A 15,879-nucleotide genomic window follows, 5' to 3' on the forward strand; every position below is an offset into this window, starting at 1 on the left:
CAGCAGTTGAAATCCATTGAAGCTCTTGTTATTTTAAACAAGGCAGTGCAGTAGCCTTACTTGAAATAATATGTGAAAATATAAGTAGACATTTCTCTTTTCAAGGTAGATTTCTTCTTGAAATTTAGATTTTAAGGTGATGAGAAAGCCTAATAGATTGACAAAAAAATATATTTTTTCAAATTGCTTGTGTTAAACAGTTAAAACCCATAAGGTATTAAATTCACAGGTTGTTTCAGCAGCAATAGTACAGAGGTCTTTAGATAGACAGTAGGAATTGATACTGTGATACAAGGTGTGAAGTAAATGTCTGAAAATGTTGATGTAGACAGGAAGTCAGAGAAAGAACGTTATTGCTGGTTTCAACTGTAAAGTAGCTAGAAATGCCAAAGCCTACAGTTTATTAAATTGAACCACAGGCGGTCATTGCTAAAAATATGAATGGAGACACAGAGCAGCCTCACACGGTCACTTCCTTTTTCATTTTGTTTAATCGATCATATTTACAAACAGTCTGAAGTGCAGTAAATCTAAAATATAATCCGTATCTACTGTACATTGCATTTTGGTTTGCAAATCGTTTACAGAAGTATGAAACTACTGCTGTAAAATAACATTTTGTAAAAATTAGAAACAAAAAGACCACAGTTATCATGAAACAGAATGAAGAAGATGGGGGAAAAAACGAAACCTTATCCAGTGACCTCCGGGCCCTTTGTGCACCTATTTGTCAAGAAGCGGCTCACGTTTCTTCAGGCTCATGCACTCATTGTCCTGCCACCATTGCAAACACCTCACACAGATCAGATGTCTTGGGAGTTGGGTAGAAAACAAATAAACAAACTAAAACCTATGGTCTGGAGTGCAACACTGCGTTTGGCAGAGTGGTTTAGATTTATACAGATATGCTCCATCTTCCTTCTGCTTATCTTGTATTCTACTCACAATGCGTTTTCTTTTAGTACACTCATCAAAAAAAGTAACAAAAGAGAAATGACCATCTTAACACAACAACTTACCTTGTACTGCAAAACAAATGTGTCAAATAGTTCAACATCAGCATGGTACAGAGTTTAGATACATTTCCTATTGTTCAAAAATCTCCAAACATAATCAGGTTTCCAAAATACAGCAGAGTGTATGGATTCTATTCCATGAGTCCTTCAAAATAAAAGTCCCACAGAAAACACACCCCACAATACACAGCCTTACATATACACGTCCCTTTACACTTTAGATGAAACGTCACAAATATTGTTTGATAGTAGTTATGAGAAGATTGAGTATGTGATAACAGGCAGCTTTACAGAGGCTCGTGTTACATGTGAAATTGCCGTGGAAATAGTTAAACCTTTTTCTTGTGCCAGTGCAGATAGAGTGTTTAACTTCAGAAAGCAAGTTATCTTTATTTAAGTATCATTTGCTACTCATTATGCAATCTTCTCAAAAATCTCAATACTATGATAATATGATTTGGTAAGCACGGGTCGACTGACAGCCTACTTCGATAATGATCTATAAGGACTGATATGAAAATAATGATTGAGAAAAAGAGTTTTTTTGGTAGCAGTTAAAATTTGGATCAAAAATCAGTGATTATCCAACAGGTAGGTGTTTGTCTGTCTCCAGCACAGCACAGACACAAACAAACCAAGTCCTCAGACCTCAACGTTTTCTCCACATGACCATGACACATACATGGGACTAGGTACCTTGTTTACTTTACAGCGACCAAATGTAAAAAGACCTGCATTTGAGTAAATACAGTTTTACAAATTGTACTACTATGTGTCCAGCTGTGGCCCCCGGTGATCACTGGCCACTGTGAATGGAGAACGAGGCCCTTTAAGCCCTATTGGGTTCATTATGACAGGATACAGATAACAGGCGGGCGAGAGATGCCCGCGCACTGATCTGCACACACAGGCACGCTCTGTTTGATGTGCGTACATAGACACACAGAAGTTCAATTGCTTGTATGCATGCTTGCGCACACTTATGCATGTGCATACAAGGACACTATACTCACAGAAAAAACTATTGATTCTACCGAGGGTCTGTCCTCGACTCTCCCTCTGCACGGTCAGATATGCTCACCGATGCAGTGCGCACGGAAATCAATACGTTTACATAGTCTTGACCTCGAGAAGGCTTCCTCTGGCTTCAGTTAGTTCCCACAACTGGTAGGTCCGGTCCAGCTCAGCCCAGAGGAGTGGTCTAATTAACTTAAGGCAGGTTAGGTGGTAGCTATGTGGCAGGGTTGCAGAGTCCATTCATTCATCCATTCATCAATTATCCATCCAGTTACAAACTATTTAATAATCACCTATTATCCCATCAAAGTCCCTCTCAATAGGGCTTGGTCCACTCAGTGTTAGGAGGGCTCCTGGGACTGCAGTTTCCCATTAAGGATGAGGAGTTGGATGCAGCAGTGTGTCCCTCCCAGAATACGGCGTCACTGGGCTTGGGGGGACTGGGGAAGGACCTGGAGCTCTCATCTAGGGAAGCTTGGTTCAAGGGAGGTGGGGGAAGGACAGCCGAGCTCCCAACCAGAGCCTCTCCCGAGCAGCTCTGGGAGGGCCAGGGCCCGTTGTACCAGCAGTCCTCCTTCAGGCTGTCTGGCAGCAGGGTGCCCAACGGGCCACCAACAGGGAGGCAGGGGCGTCCAGAGCACGAGGGGAGTGGGGGGGCACTAGGGGGACGAGGCACTGACACTCGAGCGACTGGGTGGTTGTTTTTTTCCACATCATCCAGACACTGGACTGGAACTGTTGAGCCAGCTGGAGAGGAACAGAAGGAAAGAGACAGAGTGAAGAGTAGAAGGAGGAAGAAATGAGAGAGAAAGGCAATAAAATGTCAGATATGGTTGAATGAACAGTGGCAACAAATATTAGTCTGCTGAGAACCTGATCACAAAGTGAATGGGATGATTTGGATCATTTCATGAAAGGAAGCTGCAGCATCACTGGTAACATTTTCATCTTATTTTAAGAATAAATGTGCAGCTTGATGGAATTTACAGGGACTGTTGGGCCTTAGTGGAGACATGTGCTCTACTAAGTGCCATTATAGTTTTTAATTTATACATTTTTGGTTGCAAAAAAACTCCCACTTTGACTTTGACTTTTACTGCCTTTGTACTAATTATAATTATTCACTTGACTTGAACTTCTGCAATTTTATTAAAAACAGAAAAACCTTTTGCCCTATATTTTACCACTTACTGTTTACAGGTGAATTAAGTTAAGGTAGCTGTAGAGAAAAAAATCTAAAGTGCGCTCAAAGCCTTTTGACTCCAGACAAGATAATAGGCCCAACAATCTCAATCTCGGTTTAAAACAGTAGCTTTTTTCCATCCATCCATGTTACTCTTCCATGAGAGCGCCTCTTGAGTCTAGCATTTGAATAAAAGTGATTCCAAAGGAGGAACATTAGAAGAATACAGATGCACAATATGACTGAATAAATACACAGTTCCCCCTCGTCTCCCTCTCCTTGTCACTCCTGCTTCCCTTATTTCTCTCTCCATCGGTTTCATCAAAGTTACAGGATTACCCTCTTATTCAGTGGAATAAATAGTCCAAGATTTATTTTCTTGCCATATTTCGTTCTAATTTTCACCTCCTGGTCTCCTCCTCTGACACTCGGAGGGAATCGACGACAGAGGTAATCTGTTCCAGGGTAGAATACATCAGCACAGAGGGAGGGGGCGAGGTAGGACAGACCATTTCACGACATCCTTTATCAAAGTGTTTGAGTGCTAAGATAATATCTGCAGTCTCATCACACCCTTATACAAATTATAACAAGGAGCAGCAGGGGGAGAAATCTTCTCAGTTAGAACGTACTTTTTTATAAAAAGCCTTCCCGTAAGTGAGGAGAAGCAGTATAGTAAGTTAGCCACATTAGCTCATGTGTAGAGACGCAAGGCTTAAATCCATAAATCTGACACTACCTCACACTCAGATTAAAAAAAATAATTAACATATCTGTTACAAGTATTGTAACAGAACATTTCCAAAAAAGGAAAAAAAATTGTCCAAGTTTTGTGGCTTTTAATAAAACTTAAACATAAAAGCAAAACGTGACGGTCAAAAGAAAATATCATAGCCCCACTCCAGTCTATTTTCTATATCCCAGCAAACAAACCACACCCCTTAGAAATTATAATAAAACAATTGTCTGCAGCGTTACAGCAGTGACATACACGGGCCACATATGAACTAATGCTCCTACAATATCAGCACTTTTATTGTGGCTACATGTGGCCTTAAAAGTGAAATTATAAGCAAGCTTTAAAAGAAGAAATATGGTTTTAAACAGGAATATATACATGAGAAAATATATGATAAAATGGGACAGATATTTAAAAGGGAAAATTATTTAAACAAAAGAAAATAGTTAGCTGTGTTTTAAAGATAAAAGTATGATTACTTTAATTAACATAATCTGGAAGAAATCAGACATTTAAAGATTCTCCCTCGCTGTATGTGAGTGTTAACCTGTGAAAAATTACTATAGGGGGATATAGGGGATACAGATGCTCCCCGTGCTGAGGAGGTGTGAAAAGGCAGCAGGGGAGCAGTGCTGGTAGGTTACCACATACACAGAAATTAAGTCTCTGTATAGTCTCTGTATAAACCCTTACCTTGTCTTGTCTCGCCGATCAACGGCCTGAGTTTCCTGATCAGGCCTGCTTGGTGCTTCAGCTCCGAGCGGAGACGAGTGACCTCACAGTGCATATCCTGGCACATCTGCTGCATGCCCCTCTCACTGCGGATCAACACATTATTTGATTTAAACATTATATTTACAGCATTTCCGCTTTCCTACACAGCCTGTGTTGTTAGAAGCGTCCATCTGTCGGACTGGATCGCGTTCAGCAGAGGATGAGAAGCATAGTTTGGCATGATCTAGCTCATAGTTACCATTAGTTCAGTCATTAAACTAAAGCGATGCTCAATTTCACCTGTTTGTTGTGATTGCAAGACGTAAAACTGTCACGTAAGACATCATTTTGGTCCAAAGTAGCAGGATGTATAATTATAGAAGCCTGATCTATTGACCAAATTACCAAAAAATCCTGGAGGGGCTTATTAAAAGACTTTGCAAGATGCTTTGTTTCTGTATTTAACACAGTTGCTAACTGTGCTCACAGATGAGCTTCACAGATTTTTAGCATATTCACCTGAGTGTTAAGTTCACATGTTTACAACATTAAAAATGTTAAAATATGAAGCGCCAATTTAAAACGCTATTTTGGACAGAAATGCTCCACCTCACAGAGCCATGGGCTGTATTCAAACGTGGCAGCTTTTTCCTGAGGCCAGCAACACCTTCAAACTGTCCTATCCACACCTCAAGTAACAAAACATCTCATCAACACTTTGGAGTCTTAAGTTCAACCACCTGCCAGAAACATTAACAAAAAAACACAACTCTTTTTGAAGACACAACCTTAATGCACCATGAGCAGAAGCTTCTTCCTGAAATCTAAGCCAGTGCTAATGACAGTAAGGAGAGTGATTTCATCTGCTGTCGAGCTTCTACACACTGGAGGGCAAATTTGAACTATTTCTAATGGACACAGGTTAAAGGGGTTTAACTGGTCTTGATCATGTCTAAGGCTCCGCTGCGTCTGCGTGTCATAGGCTGTTATGCAGACAGGAGTTCAAATGTATTAAGCTGCACCCTCCTCTAGTGGCCAAAGACGACAACAACACCCCACAGTGAACACAGGAGCAGAGAGGAGAAACTGAATTCACATCTTGTTTAGTGCAGTAAACATTAATCTCATTAATCTTAAACTTGCTCCTCGTGTTGATGCTTATATTTTTCATCTAATTTTTCAAAAGGACCATTATGGTGTTTTTTCCTAGCCAATACATTCACAAAACAAACATTACCTTGCATTACACTTTGCGTCACAAGTCATGTCCAAGTCTGGTCCATTCAGGCCTTGGGGTTCCTCCTAAAACAGAGGGAAGTTATGGGAAACATTTTTGTCAGGGTTTGGTTGATCGTTGGCAGGATTACACAAAACCTACTCAACTGATTTCCATCTCTAATATTGTGAGATCGGGTATTTTTCAACATTTTCATTGATTTCTCAGAGAATAATTCATGGATCTGGGTGAAAGAAATCTTTTACATTTAGGGGAATGATATTTATGAGTGTATGCAATTTGATCCAAATAAAAATCTGGATGTACTGTATTGAAATGTGGTTTCTTTAGCGGACTGTTGGGCCTTGGCAGAGATATGCACTGCATCAAACGCCATTTTAGTGTAAGTACGTTTCCATTATTATTTCTTAGAACAAAACCTAAGACTCCTCTGTTCCCCTTCAAGCCACACTCCTTTTTGTGTTTTATTTTCTTTCACCCTTCAGCAATGAACCTTCCTGCAGTTTTGTTGCCATCCTTCCTCTTTTCTTCTTCTCAGAACTTCTTGTGTCACTCTGTCTCCCTCTCTGCCCTAACACCTCTCTTCTTGTTACGCTCTCCGAGGCTACCTCTTTTACACTGTCCTCTTCAGATCTCCTTCTCTCTGTCCCCTTCTTTGTCCTGATCCTGGCTCTTTGCTCTACAGCTTACTCACCCCACTTCTCCCCACCAGTCTGCTGTTTTCCAGTGTCACTCTCTCCAGCTCATCCTGCAGTTTATGGATCTTCAGCTCGGTGCTGACCTGGTCCACCTGCCAGTAGTCCTGAGGGCTGTTCAGGCTCTTCATCACTGCCCACACACAAAATACAAGAGGGTGAATAGTCATTGTTAGCAAGTGAGGAAATGATTCAACTAATTCTTTTTTGTAGAACATTTGAACTTGAAATGTTTGAGTGTGAATGCGTCCTATTAGTACAGAAGAGTTACCATCATTGTTTCATTAATAGCAATCTCTGAGCCCATTGGCTATTGTCTGATGACGAATTAGCCTCTGGGGGCAACACCTAATATTTTGGGGCTTTCCGTGAGGACATCGGATATCTGGGCCAACTCTTCCATTTTCCGTATGTCGTTTATAGTCAGACTAGTTTCTTCTATCTCATAAAAACAGTGATTCTTTTTGTAGGTGTTTTAGGTCCAGATGATGTTTTGGCTAATCTACATCAACAGCTATCTGCATATGAACGTAGACAAATTGAAAAGCCAATAGATGTGATGGACTAGAAACAGAAACCAGAGGGTTTCCGGCCCCAAAATCTGGTTCCCTCAGATTCTGCGTATTCACTTGCTGCAACTGTTTATAGAGATAGCAATGATAGTGACTTTAAAGTGACAGTTAAATAATAATACCGATTCGACTCTGAACCTTTATGCAATCATAAGCAGCAATGCCTACTGATAGTAAAACTACTCCATTACTAGTAAAGGTCCTTAATTTAAATTTTACTTGAGTAAAAATATGAAAAATATTGTCGCAAAAATGTATTACATTTTTCATAAATGAAAGTGCCTCTTGTGTAATGGCCCCCTTTAAGAGTTAGGGTTATATTACTGGATTATATAACTGGATTATTTCTAGTGGCGCAATAATTTGTAAACATATTTTTTGCAGACGGGTTTTACTAAGTTCTGCCCAGCTGTTATACACAGTACAAAGCAGACGGGTGTGCTCCACCTCACCTTGGCTGGTCTCCATCTCTGTCCTCAGCTGAAGCAGTTCCAACTCTTTGGCCTGCAGCTGCTCCGTCAGCAACCTGTCACTCTCGCTCTTCTCCTTTTTCTGACACAGAAAGAGAGGAGGGAGTGATGGGGGAGTCAGCATTCACAGCAATGGAGGAAACTCTTCCAAGTAAGATCGGTGCACCCATGCTGTATTTGTGGAATGTTATCAAATGCTTGACGGTTCTAGTTCAGTTTAGAATTACGGAAGAACAATAAGTCACAAGACCCACTCCCTTTATTTGCCTTAGACGTAACAAATTGCATTGTTTCCAGGGTTGCAATATACACAATCTCTGAGTCAGGCTGTAGTGTCAGTTTGAGGAAGGTTAAAGTTGATCATTAGACTCACCAGTTTGTTAAGCTCCAGCTGCAGGTCTTCCTTCTCTATATAGATACCTCTGTAAGCACTGAAAGCCTTGTTCACGTACTGGGGACCCTCTGATGGAGGCGCATCTGGCCTGAAGAGCTACAGGGGCGATGGAGGAAACACAGAAGAGCAGTGAAGAACTGAAATCAATTTTCTTATATTTTTAAAAGTCTGTGGTAGGAAGTTACTTTCTTCCCACCACATCCTCGCTCGATGATGCTGCAGCAGATAAAACTAAAACTGATAGAGATTAAGAGAAGCTTTTATGCCAGCATGTAGTGCAGAATTTTCACTTTAGCACACCATCTGTATTCGGACAGTTCCTGTTTTCATAGCTCTCTCTGCATTGTAATGGATCCTGTTTTTTTTTTATTATCTCCAATCTCAGGAGCCTTCTCCTGCAGTGTGTAGGGCTCCAACACATTGTTTGGCAATACCAAGCTTCTCCAGACCTCCTCTCTGTTTTTAGACAGAGCAGATTTATTTCTCCTTGTTTTATAGCTTTAACTGTAGGCCAACAATGTTGATGATGCTGGCGTGCACACTCTACCACAGGCAAGTGTTTTCCCCAACTTTTTCCACCCCTCTCCTTATGCCATCTCTCTCTTCTTCCTATCTTTTCCTTCTCTCTCCCTCAATCACTAATTCAAGCTCATTTTGCATCCGTACCTTATCCTCCAGCTGTTTAACCCTCTTCCTCAGCAGGGTGTTCTCTCGCTCTGTGTCTCTCAGCCTCTTCTTGATGTCCTCATAGGCTGTGACCAGGGCGAAGTGGGAAGCGACAGATTCGTCGCCAGCACACACCGACACGGGGCTCTCGCCAGCGGTGGTGAAGGCTGTTTCGTGTTTAAGAATACAGATGTCATCATCCACTGCCAGAGGGTCCATGCTTGCACAGGCCGACGCTTCGGCAGACAGAAGACCTGGGGATTACATTAGAGTTTCATTAGCAAAATTATTAATTTCCTTTCTGTTTTTATGGAAAAGACAAAACAAAGACTGCTTACTAAAAAGAAACATTAGTTGATTGTGCTTATTATAACTTTGCATAGTTGATGCTTGAGTTTCAAAAGGTTGTGAGATGACTGTCTATTTCTTCACACAAACCATTGCTGCAGGAACCGTACACTGCAGACATTTGGACAAGAGCTATCAGGAATTAAATGTTTAAACAAAACACTCCAAGCTTAAAAACGCTTTTTTTAAACATGGCAATGTACCAAAAGTAACTGTATTTTTGGCTGCTCAGATGTTTGTCCAACAGGGGCGTTTTAGAAAAGGTCTACAGTCAACTGTAGATATGACCACAGTGAATGGGATGGGTTTCATTCAGCCCCGCATGTTAGACACTGTTTTTTCTCATGAATGTTTTAAATGTGGTTTTTGGATGTGCTCTGCTACTCGTGGCATCTATTGCACTTCTGTCCGTCCTGGGACAGGGATCCCTCACTCTCGCTGAGGGTTACAGACAGAGGATGTCAGAGGACGTACAAGTTGTAAAGACCTATGAGGCAATCGTGACTTGTGAATACGGGCTAGACAAATAAAATTTGATTTAATGTGACGTGGATGAGCTCAGCATCACCATCATCAAACCAGCCTTACAATAAATGGTCAAAAGTTACTCAAGCTCCACCAAACTTTAGTTTTATGGCCTATTAAAAAGGATCTATTCCACAGAACCTTAACATGTGTAAACGTGAGCAAACCTCTACATTTTATTGCAAAGAAGATCACATATTGGTAAAAGGGAGGGAGTTATGAACTATGTCATGTTAGTATGAGGCTATATGAGATCTATACAGCTGCTGTTTAAAAACAAATGTAAACTTTGATTGTGCTAAGGTACCCGCACTGGCCTGTTGTTACAGGAAGTGACATAGGGCAATTGAACTACCAGCAAGAATACCAGCAGTCCAGACCATCTAACTGACAGAGATGTTACCTGTTACCTCAGAGCAGCTAATGCTACATGGTGGTGATGTCAGCTGGCAGTGATGCAGCAAACACCGAGGAGCCAAGTTGTTCACACTAAAGGCCGAAGCTGTTACTGGAGATAAGCCTCAGCAGGACACATTGACAGGGCTGCTGGATCCGTACCATGAACAGAAACCAATATAAACATGGCTGACTCGTGAGGGGGACTTCACACAGTGACTCCAGCAAGTGCCCTCAAAACGAAAGTGATGCTGAGTGCAAACACAAGACACGCAGAGCAACGCCATGTTGTTAGATTTAACTGGATACAGCAGGAGAGCTAAAGGCTAACCGGCTAACAACGACATCAATCGAGAGATCGTGTTCAGTCACAACCACAGAGAAGCGATGACATGTCAACAATCAGCCAGTCTCGTTTGCATACGATGCTATAACGTTGTGCTGTTAGCTCCCACGAGCTGTGTTGACAGCCGACAAAACACAACGAGAGACGGTTATAAAATAAGCTACAGAATAAAAGCAAAAAACAAACCCACCAGGCAATGATCTAAACCAGCGTGAAGTCGATACCCGACGTCACAGCGATCAAAGCGATCGATCTGTTATGATGATAACAGTTAGCTAGCAGCTCCTAGCTAGCGTCTCCTGGCTATTTGTGGCTAGCTGAAGCAGAAGCAGTCGGTTGCTTTCGCCTCGGGACTCGCACTAACCGTGATAGACGCTGTCCTCAGTAAGGTGCCGGTTGACCACGCGGGATTTTCATTGATTGTTGACAAGAGGAGACCTGTTTCCCGTAAACAAACAAAGAGACGAGGCTGGACACTGTCAGAACTGACAGGTGAGGAAACAAAAACTTCCGGGAGTCACTCGGCTGCTGGAGACCCTTTCAAAATAAAATGCGAGCACGCGAAGGAAGTGTGAGAGGTTGGTGGTGAACTGGACTGTGGATGTTGAGGGAAACATGTCAATTCATTAGATTTAGTTCAACAATCTACTGGAGAGGACGTTAGGTTGGATTAAAACAACTGAAAAAAAACAACATAGTTAGCTCTTATAAACGTGCAGAAGAAAACTATTCTAACTTCACACAAGCTAGGTAAGCAAAACATCAAGAAGACATGTAAGTACAGACACAATTCAAATGAGATAAAGTAGAACAAATAAAAACACCCCAACATCCTGATTAAAGTTTCCCATTGTTACTGTACTGCTAATGGCGATTTCAGACTTAGCCCATGTTTGCTAACTTGCTAAGTGGTCATTCCACAGTCAGACACACCCAAATACATCTTTTAATCTATTTCTCATCGACAGAACATTCAATTGAAATGATTATTTCAATGACTGAACTCAGTTTTTTTGCCCTTTTTATGTTGACCTGGGACATTTGATGGGTTTTTGTTTCATTTTATACTATCTACTTAGCTAGCTAACACTAGCTAACCAAGCTAGCTAATTACCTTTAGCAGAAAAGCTAAACTAAATGTCACTAAATGTTATCATTGTTATTTTTTTTTTGACAATGGTATTGGAATTCATCACTTATTTTTGGTCTATAATTTAATGTATTTTAATTGAAATAAATCTACTTTTGTAAACACTGTCCAGTTCTACATTGTGATGTCTTATTCTCTTTGGGTTTACAGCAAGAGACTGACAAGTGTTAGTTGTTTTTAGAGACAGATCCTCTGATGCCCAACAACCTGTCCTGACTGCTCCTGCTGCTGAATGTGGAGCGTGACACACCTTCTTGCTGAGGTATTAAAAGAGGTAACTGACAAATATTAGATTCTGATGATGATATATGTGATCAGAAATCATAAACCTGCAACTCTTAAAAACTGAGAAGTGATACTCCAGATCTGCACGTCATTGGAAATTCCAACAGAAAGTGCACCAAGATGTGTCCCTTTCAGCATTTGGGACTTTTTCTCAGATTGAATGTAATCACCTCTGGGAGGTTATGTTGTCATGGGCATTTGGTTGGTGTCTGGTAGTTAGCAGCATTACACAAAAACTACTAGAATGATTTCCAGGAAACTTCGGTCAGGGAAGAACTTTAAGATTACGATTTGTTTTCAATGTCTTTAAAATAGCGATATGTATATATATTTGACATTTTCACTGATTTACTGGGGAATGATTCATTGATCTGGATTAAAACCATCAGGCTTTTTTTAGGACTAATATCTATCAGTGTGTGAAATTCAGTGCAGCCTGATTTGTTCTCGTGTGAGGTATGGATCTACTGAGTACTATTCCCGTTAGTTTTAAGTTGAAGTGATATCATCTGAACAATTCTAAAAGTTATAAAAATAGTGGAAAGACGGTGTTAAATATACTAACAACTAACTATACTGGCTATCTTTGCAGTATTGACAATATTTCATTAATGTTCTGATCCCTTTAAAGCAGGGGTCTTCAACGTTTTTCAGGCCAAGGACCCCCAAACTGATGGAGAGATGGAGCATCTACTATATATATTGTATAAAATTGTGTTTTATATTAAACTGGGCCTAGTGCCATGTATAAACATAGCTACCCTGTTATTGTGCATTCAATACTAAGCTATTCAAATAATACACAGGTTCATATATTCATGTTTTTATTATTGTGTGTCGCTGAATGTGTGCATTGCTGACTGAAAGATAACGTCTTCTGCCTCCATTTATCCGTTCGCTACAATATGTTGGATTCATGTTAATGTGTATTTAAAGACATTTAAATTTGTGGAAAAAAAATTGGTTGGAATTTTTTTTTTAATTTAAAAAATATAAAAATTTGTCTAATCAACCAAAAATTTCGCGGAGCCCCTGTTGAAGACCTTTGCTTTAAAGGACACCTGAGTCAAACATGTGAAATACAATAACTGGGCCATGGCTGCAGGGGGCGCTGCAAAGAACAATGACATGACATGTGAAGAGAAACCAGAGATCTCCATCTTGAGGACTGTAGAAAGTAAGCTCAACACTTGCACATGTCAGCACAATGTGTTTTGGACTCACTTCGTTGTGACTGTGGCGAAGTCCAGTTGTTTTGGTTTGGAGATGAAAACATGCTTTTTAATACACCGTGAAGCTTTTATTCTTTTCCAAACATTTAAAATATTAATGATCATATATATTTTTTATGAACCTCATTTTTCACAGGCCAGAGTAAATATGTAATGTTTTTGGAGTTTCATATTATTCTTGATTTAAAGATTACATGGTTAGGTATAACTGACAATGACATGCAATGACTTTTTCATCATCATTTAAACAACACATTGCCTGGAGTTAAGTTTATTTTAGTTGTGATTTATATGCAAACATGAGCATCATATATTCTCTTGTCAAACTTATTTTCCTTCCCTAAGCGATACCTATAAATCCTCATCTTTTGTTATATTTAATCCAAACATTTCAGTATGAAATATGATACAAGCTGCATTTCAGTACAACTTGAATATGTTTCCTTGTTTCAATTTAAAATAGTTTTTAAATCAGAAAAAAAGATTTTGTCAGTGTCCTCTATTCCCTGGTGCTGAGAGGTTTACATGCCTGCAGTAATGCTGCAATAATTCAAATGAAGAATTCTTTGAAAAGCCGGATTGAAGAGGTGGGGGCTACTACCAGTTAATGTGCATCATTGTCATTATAGTGTTGACAGATGCCCAGCAGCTGTTAAAGGGAAAGTTCACACAAAAATGAAAATTCACTTATTATCTGCTCACCACTATGCCGATGGAGGGGTGGGTGAAGTGTTTGAGTCCACAAAAAACGTTGTCAAGTTTCAGGGGTAAACAGTGTTGCAGCCAAAGTGACCACTTCTTCAGACGTAATAAAACAACATACTGCTTGTACGGTGTCATCCAAGTGTCCGCAAGCCCCGATGTTCATATTCGACTCGAAAAAGCGTCATTTACACCACGTTCTGAGCCTAAAGGTCCAGTACTGAAAGTAGCGATGCTATAGCGGACGTAGTGATGCGAACCCTTGGCCGAGAGTGTATGTGCAGTTATCCGGTGTGTCCGTGAGAACTTGAACGTGCCTCTGAGGAAAATATCAGCATTTCATTTTTTAATCGTCATACAATTGTCTCTGTGCACTCTTGTGCTGGCCGTCTTTTTTTTACGTGGTCTCCCATCAAAGCGATTAAGGGTCAAACAGCTATAAGCGTTCATCTTCCTGACCGATTTCCTCAAGTACGAGGAAGAGCCTAAAACTAAATAAAACTTTCCCTCAACATTTCGGAGGCTGAGGAAAAATCCAATTTGCTGTACAGAAATGCCTTCAGTGCATGGCGATCTGATTTAGGAGCTGTTACATCAGACGATAGATTCACGGCGGCCTTGATAGCTGCGTTGTTTTCATCCATGCTCGTTGTCATATTTCTTTCGATTCTGTGCTGTGGCCCAGTTAGTCGACATTCCCAATGTCAGTTCTGCCTACAAAGGCAGCAACAGGTGCAGTTGTCTCTGCAACAGGGAAAACAGCAATCCATGAAAGGGCTTTGAAACTCTCAGCAAAAGTTGAGATATAGGCGCTTTGTCAGCGGTCTGGAATGACGCAAGTAAAATACTGCTGCGATTAGCTTGGTACTGAGGACCGTTTATAAAGTGTCTATCTACACACACACACACTCTAAAGGTATGTGTGCATCATTCTTATTATACTGCTAGAAATAATGACGTTAAATTTATTTAACTTCACAGGGTGGTGTTCATTTTCACTATCCAATTTGAGATGTCCTCTTTATAATCTTCTGTCCAATCTTGTCTCGAATATTCAGTGTTGTCTTCATGGTTTTCCACCATTAGATTTAATAGCTTTTGTAGTCCGTCCTTTGCTGAAACAATTAGTGGAAATATTTACAATTTGAGCAACACAGGGTGTTGACCTGAATTTTTTTAGGTATACCACAACATAACAAAAAAGTTTGTTAAAACTTGTAGTTAATTAAACATAGTGTTTTTGTGGCACATCATACTTTGCTTTCAGTTCGTCAGATGGCGTCAGCATGGTCCTCATAAAGATCCTTCAGTTAACTATGTCCTTATTTAACCGTGTCATGTTTAGCAGGGCAGAAGAGTTATTGTGGCACGAATGACCTTGTTATTATTTAATGTGCTCCAGCACACTGTGCACAGCGTGGCCTGGTTTGCATGTTTTCATTGTTGATGTGACAGATTCAGCAGGAGTGTGAAGCCAACATAGAGGAGGACAGCGAGACCTTGGTCACAGAGGGCTTCATGTTTGAGGCAGCGGCCAGCAGGGACGAGCTGAGGATGTAGGGGGACGCAAGTGTGACACTTGACTGACAGCTACACCTCAGTGGTTTTTATCGCACAAGGTCGACAGTTCAAATGACTGGCGGAGGTAACGATGGCTGATAGAGGACAAACAAACAACATGATTTAAAATGATGGGAGAAAGGCTAACGTTTGACATGTGAAGCTCCTCACATCAGATGGGCAAAACAATACCTCACCATGATTTATAGAGGAGGAAGGCCAGTTTAGAAATGTTCCACTTGTTTCTAAATGTTTACGGGTATGAATGTTCATTGTTGGTTTATTTTATAGTTCTAAACATAGTTTGACAGCTTTAACTTGCCATGTTTGGCTCAATGTTTCAGTCTGAATATGATATGATTGGGCTATATTCCAGGAGAGAATATTGTAAGTTAGATTTCCACTGTTTAGACTAATGGTGTTGTCTTTGCATTATTTAGTTCACTCCTGTTAGTCATTTCCTCCCCAGTATTGTACATTTTGCAGTTGTGTTATGAATGGATTAGTAGCTCTCTGACATTCTCTACACCTCTGCCTGTTTTCTTACACTCAGCCACTGCTGTTAACGACAGAGTGGGTCGTCGACACCTCACATGTCCTTCAGCACACTCCAAAAAACTGTGTAGGTTAGA

The 15,879-nt window shown here is 40.5% G+C and overlaps 1 protein-coding gene and 1 long non-coding RNA gene across 2 annotated transcripts; one reads left to right on the top strand and one right to left on the bottom strand.

The window, feature by feature from the left end:
* Window positions 1–472: 472 nt before the first annotated feature.
* Window positions 473–10,850, bottom strand: azi2 (5-azacytidine induced 2). The gene is made up of 8 exons (XM_035164170.2): window positions 10,683–10,850; window positions 8,704–8,957; window positions 8,017–8,133; window positions 7,626–7,725; window positions 6,601–6,734; window positions 5,907–5,971; window positions 4,649–4,773; window positions 473–2,780 (listed from the first exon to the last, which is right to left on the bottom strand). Exons 2-8 carry the CDS (start codon window positions 8,920–8,922, stop codon window positions 2,350–2,352), a joined length of 1,191 nt encoding a protein of 396 aa, XP_035020061.1. The 5' UTR covers window positions 8,923–8,957; window positions 10,683–10,850; the 3' UTR covers window positions 473–2,349.
* On the top strand, window positions 10,099–12,422 carry LOC118113993. Its single transcript, XR_004697405.2, has 3 exons — window positions 10,099–10,810; window positions 11,619–11,742; window positions 12,385–12,422. It is a non-coding gene; the product is annotated as an uncharacterized LOC118113993 (long non-coding RNA).
* Window positions 12,423–15,879: the final 3,457 nt, after the last annotated feature.

Source organism: Hippoglossus stenolepis, chromosome 8 (genome assembly GCF_022539355.2).
Source record: "Hippoglossus stenolepis isolate QCI-W04-F060 chromosome 8, HSTE1.2, whole genome shotgun sequence".
NCBI lineage: Eukaryota > Metazoa > Chordata > Actinopteri > Pleuronectiformes > Pleuronectidae > Hippoglossus > Hippoglossus stenolepis.

Bases quoted from the DNA above. Each gene is read 5' to 3' on its own strand.
- azi2 (XM_035164170.2), bottom strand. From the start codon at position 8,922: ATGGACCCTCTGGCAGTGGATGATGACATCTGTATTCTTAAACACGAA. The intron at 8,134-8,703 runs GTACGGATGCAA...TCGCCCCTGTAG, and splicing joins TTAAACAGCTGGAGGATAAG to CTCTTCAGGCCAGATGCGCC. The intron at 4,774-5,906 runs GTAATGTTTGTT...GTTGATCCGCAG, and splicing joins GACGCAAAGTGTAATGCAAG to TGAGAGGGGCATGCAGCAGA.